This window comes from Notothenia coriiceps, unplaced genomic scaffold (assembly GCF_000735185.1).
Source record: "Notothenia coriiceps isolate Sejong01 unplaced genomic scaffold, NC01 NC01_scaffold00010129, whole genome shotgun sequence".
Taxonomy (NCBI): domain Eukaryota; kingdom Metazoa; phylum Chordata; class Actinopteri; order Perciformes; family Nototheniidae; genus Notothenia; species Notothenia coriiceps.
The window spans coordinates 2848-8456 of NW_011342830.1; the positions used below are offsets into that span (position 1 = coordinate 2848).

At 42.2% G+C, this 5609-nt stretch overlaps 2 protein-coding genes across 2 annotated transcripts in view; both read right to left on the minus strand.

The window, feature by feature from the left end:
* Positions 1-413: 413 nt before the first annotated feature.
* On the minus strand, positions 414-2955 carry LOC104945893 (terminal uridylyltransferase 4-like). The gene is made up of 3 exons (XM_010771620.1): positions 2384-2955; positions 1026-1193; positions 414-921 (listed from the first exon to the last, which is right to left on the minus strand). Exons 1-3 carry the CDS (start codon positions 2847-2849, stop codon positions 833-835), a joined length of 723 nt encoding a protein of 240 aa, XP_010769922.1. The 5' UTR covers positions 2850-2955; the 3' UTR covers positions 414-832.
* A 1390-nt stretch (positions 2956-4345) lies between these two features.
* Positions 4346-5609, minus strand: part of LOC104945894 (terminal uridylyltransferase 4-like) — a 13461-nt gene continuing 12197 nt past the window's right edge. Inside the window, exon 17 of the mRNA XM_010771621.1 lies at positions 4346-4397. Coding sequence (XP_010769923.1) covers positions 4346-4397 — 52 coding nt within the window. The remainder of the gene's footprint in view (positions 4398-5609) is intronic.

Consider the following 5609-nt stretch of genomic DNA (forward strand, 5'->3'; position numbering starts at 1 on the left):
TTCCCTGAGGAAGTCCACGAAGAAAGTGCAGTAAATCCAGATTATAAGGTGCATGATGAAACAAACATTTCAGATGTGTTATCTGCTCTATGCAAATGAGCTTATGATGTAATTTGTTCTATTTTTTACCCCTCCGCAGTTTCAGTTAAGCTGAAGAAAGACTCATTCAGTGTTAACATCATGAATCTTAGGCGACATGCAACAAGGTTTTTACAATGGCAGATTTTCAAGATCACAACTATTAGAATTAACCTGCTAATCTACAATTGTATAACCACTATCATAATTGAAGTCTTTTAATAGCATTTCAGACTAAGTGCGCACATAACGTAGCCATGTAAGTGTAGGTTATGTGCATCTGAAACATTACATAGAAACACAACAATGAAGAAATGAACACACACAACACAAAATAGTTGTTTGCTTTTTATTTATTTATTTTTTGTTCCCTTTTTTCTTCCTATCCCTGCTTTTGGCACTACATACTTAGGGTGACATGTTAAGATTGTTTTTAAAACAAACGTCTATTCAAAGCCTCCATATTGCAAGTAAAGTATGAATACAGCTAATAAAAATAAAGGTTTATATTTTTCCTCCTTACTTTACACATAAAATAAAAAACTTTTTTGGACCCCCTCAAAAATGGGGGTATTAAAATATTTGACATTTGTATCACAAATCAAATGTAATGAGACAGGAAATAAAAACTGTACAAAAATGAGAAAAAATCTATTTCTTTTGAAAAATCCGTCTGATCAAATGATGGGATGGGTCCATAATTTGTCTTTGTTTTGTTACCGACCATAAAACTAATTAAAAAGGAAACCCAAGATTACTTCTTTTGTTGGAGGAAGTTCAGATTGACTGGGTGTCGAACGTGGGGGACCATTGGGAAGTTTGGATTTGGAAGCACCATGGACCCTGTAGAAAGAAGGTAAGACAACAGAAATCAAAACCAAAAGATAACTCAGGGAATAAATATATGTATGTAAGCCACAGTAAAATAAATGTGTATCATGTCTGACCTTGGCCGAAGGGTTTCCCGGGCTGGAAGCCTCCGTTGGCCTGCTGGATGAAGTTCTGGGGCATCCTGTAGGGCCAGGATGGGGACAGGGCGTACTGCGGAGTTTTATTGTGCTCCCATATCCGAGGGCCTGGGTTCACACCCACAAACTGGCCGGGGTGGCCTGACTCTGTAGAGACAAGATCAAAGCACATTATGAGGACAGATTTCACCTTCAGCAGGCAAACCCTCTCAAACTGTGCAATTCAGCATTAATACCATTACTCAACTACATCCTGTAATATACGTTAAATATAGTAGTTAACGTGCCAGATTCTACTTCAGCTTTGAATGTTGAAGTAGAATTCCACTTATGTTTATACAGTTACATTTATTGAATTTTTTGGTGCACATTCTCACTATTACTTTCTATAACATTTATTTATTTCATTCTTAAAATGGAGAAACTGTCACAAACCCATTTTCCCACTGGGAATGTATCTAGCAAAACAAACAATGTTCATTTAAATAAAACTTTCGTTTTGGTAACATCCCAGTTTGAGTAAACCCAATAGTGTCCCATCACTAGTGGTGTATTAAACATCCCCAAACAACTGCTACTTACCTCTTTAAAGCTCTATCTGTGTGCTGAATTCATTTTGAATAGCTCCACACTTACTTTTGCTGTTTTTTGTAGAATTGCAATACGGCTTAGCAGGGGACTATCCTAACATTTCCGTTAGTGGACTTAAAGCACAAGAGCCTTCTTATCTTGAGGCAATAGATGCAGTACAAATGAAAACTAAAAAGCTGAACAACCAAAAACTCCCTGCGTCTTATAGAAATTGATGCTACCCTACAACTTCTGAAAACTGTCCAACCCTGGATGCATTTCAGTTACTTTTTTTTTATATTTCAGGTTTAGTTTAAATCAACATATCTACAGCAGTGCTGCAAAGGCTCTGCGTTCACTCACAAGTTGCTTTGACCTACCATCAGGTTTAATCCCTATTTTACAACTGCAAACTAGATGAATGTTGCCCAACACATTTTTTTTTATTGCTACAAGTTCCATTTATAAGCTGATCTGAAATATACTTAGAAGATGTAGTTGGCACAATGTTATGCGAATTATAAATGTTAACATTAATATGTTTGGGAAAAAACATTTGATTTAAGGTTGATTGGCAACATGAAGGCAACTATCTTGTTGTTTAAATTAATATTACAGGCTGGGACCAATATATTTTGAGAGTGTAATAAAACAAATTGACATATAATATACAAAAAAAAAATCAGCTTTTAAAGATAGAGAAACAGGAAGACACAAAGACAGAGTCACACACAGACAGTGCCCCCCACAGACCACCCGGTGAATACCTGGCTTGACCACAGTGCCGTTTCCCATGAGTGCCCCTGCCTGTGCCAGATGGTTGTGCCAGTGCCCCTCCCGGCCCGGCCCCATGCCCAGCGGCCTCACCGCCGGCTGGGCGAAGATGATGCTGGGGTCGTTCAGGTTCAATGGGCCGGCGTTGCCCCCTGAGCCTGTGGGACTCCCGTTCCCTGATGCCGAACGCAGGGCGAATTTGAGGCCGGGCGGGGAGGGGCCGCTGGGAGAGGACGTGGAGAGGACCGGACCGTGTATGGGCCAGGAGGGGGAAGAGAGGTGGGCAGGGTGGTGAGGCTGCCCCTGGGACTGGTGCGAGGGAAGGAGCCCCAGGGCGGTGAGCGCCGCCGGGTGGAACTGACCTGGGTGGGAGGGGGGGAAGCCGAACAGAGAGAGAGGGGGAACTGAGAGAGGGGGGCCTCCGGGCTGCTTCTGGGGACCAGCAGGACTGCTCTTCATGTGGGAGGGCTGCGGGGAAGAACTCTGAGGGACAGCGGTGGGCTGAGGGGAGTAGGGCGGAGTCTGACGACTATCAGACTGTAGAGAGAAGAAAGAAAGGATTAGAAATCATTCAAATATATTAGAACATATTCAAATAATGGTCATTTCTGGCGTTGATGTAATATTTCCAAATTGAAACATTCTTGCATCCAGAATCAACTGAGATTTAAAAGCGCCAGCTCAGTCAAACTTGATTTGAATCTGATGCCATGATTACAAGACACATTTATCAGGGCATGGTATCAGAATCAGTATCATAAAAAAGCAATGCTGTCGGATACATTATTTGTCATCTTGTTTTATCCGCGCCTTGTTAATGGCGCATTTCCACTACACGGCCTCGCTCGGTATGGCTAGGCCTCGTTAGGACTGGCTCACTTTATGGCGCATTTCCATTACAGTTTAGGAACTGGGGTAGTATCTATAGTAACGCAGTGTAGGCGGAGCCGTGACGTCATCTTCAATGCGAACCACAGAAAAACAACATCAGCCGGTAGCTGTTAGCCCTCAGAGCTCACAGCTCCTCATATCTGTTCAGAAACTAGACAAAAGTTAAACAAGTACAAACCACATACTGTCTGTGTCATGGCGAATACAGTCGCTGGTTTATTTATGTCTGTATAGGCCGTTGTTGTGAGTGTGGACGGTCGGAGCATTTACAACGTTAGCTTAGCCAAATCTCCATTTAGACAACACGCATTTTAAAAGGTTTTTCGCCTGCCGTCTGTCTGCAGACTTGTCAAAGCATTAATTCATGGTTTTTACTATCCGGTATCAGTATGTTGTTACTTCGGCATCATTTTGAAACGTGTATTACAATTAAATCACGGTCAAATATGTTCATCTTGTTGTAGTTGTAGCCCCCTTGACAGCGATTCTCTCTCTAGTTTAGCATACTCAGCCCGGTCAAGCCAGCCTCATTCGGAAAAATACCTTTTTTAAAAGACCTTTGGGGACGGATTATAGCTCATATATGAGACTTCAAAGGTATTTTATTTTGAAACTACATCAGAATGTCCTGATTTCTTCTGAGTGACTAGATGGGATGTCCTGCTATCACCCTGAAGTGAAATGAGTCTTTGATACTGGACAGTTTTTGTTTTATTCTCATCTAAACACAGAGGGATGATTTTTTTTACTCTACCGTAATGCATAGGATATTCGCGCACCGCAATATCACGTGAGGGCTGGCTTGACTACGTTTTCCCGAGTGGAGGCTGGCTTGACCGCAGTTAGTTTAGCATACTCAGCCCGACTCAGCCTGGTTGTTCCTGGCCCTAGAACCACGATTTTAACGGGCTCATTACATCACAGAAGTCGCCAATTTAAGGGGTCAATTTCTCCAAAAAAAATTGTATTACCTACAGACTAATATGCGGGAACAGGCGCCACCATATAGTTTTCTAACAGCCGCACTGATATCAATATAACATTGGATTGAGCAGTGCCTATCTTTAAAGAATAGCACCTAAACGACGGCCATACCAGAGCTCCGTGAAGAAGCTGGTAGACAGTGGATGAAAGTACCATCATTTGCTCCATTTTTAGATGTCTCGGCTTATAAATGTTCTATCAGCTCGCTACTTCAGCCCAACACAGAAAACTTACGATGCAGGAATGAATAATGACTTCATTTCCATACGAAGGTTCATAGTGTTGTGCACCAATAGCAAATTGAGCATTACGCGCACTTTTTTATGTTAAAATAGAGAAACTGTAAAATCTCAATTTTCCAATATCCCCAGAACTTTTTGCCAGCGCAACTATTCATATAATAGACTGTACAGACAGGGGGACCAGACAGTGTCATGGTGCTTTGTCTGTCTTCCAAGACAGTGGTCTGGGCTGCTGTGTAGGTGGGTGATGGTGGCATGGGCCCTGGGCTTGGTGGCTGTGTCGGCAGAGGTGGTGTGGATTGTCGCCGGGTTGATGCTGGTGGCTATGTGGGAGGTTCAGTGTGGCTAGGCGAGACTTCTTTGCTGGCTGGGTGATCGTGATGGTTGTGTTGGAGGCCTTTGTACCGGAGGTGGTATCTTAATCTTTGTGGCAGGCCAGAATTGGAGGTGGAGGCCGCTGTAGTGAATGCTGCTCCTCTGATTTGGTGGCTGATGGCTGATGGTGGGGTCTTTGGAGCCACGGTAAGTTCTTGCTGGGGCCAGACAGATGAAGCGTTCTTGGCTGCTGGATAAATGCCGTCTTTACGGGCCACTAGGCCGCAGGCCACCTGAATCTAAAAAAAAAAAAGAAACCTCCATTTAGCACTCAAATAAGCTGTAATGAGTATTTGTGCTGCTAATCAAAATAGGAATAAATCACATTGCCATAATCTATGACGTTTTTATGAAGGATTAACAGCCTTTCTTGTCATTTAAAGTATATACAGTGCACAACCCATGGTTGACTGTACTTCACTTCCACCTGGCTCTGTTTGTAGCACTGATAGCACAATATTAGGCTGGCATTAGCACTTTAGCATTTCGATATATCGAACAATTTATGCCTCAGACAGCATTTCATATTTATACAAGCAGAAAACACTGCATCTCAGTTTATTATACTTTGCTGTTTTTCATTAGATTTCTAGAGTTTGGCCTCAGCCTATGTTTGAAGCGAATAGTATTTACTGTATGTTTTCTATGCGCAGTTCTCATACTTTTATGGACAATAACGAAGCTAGCACCAGACTGAAAATAAACATTTTTCCAAACATCAGTAGAG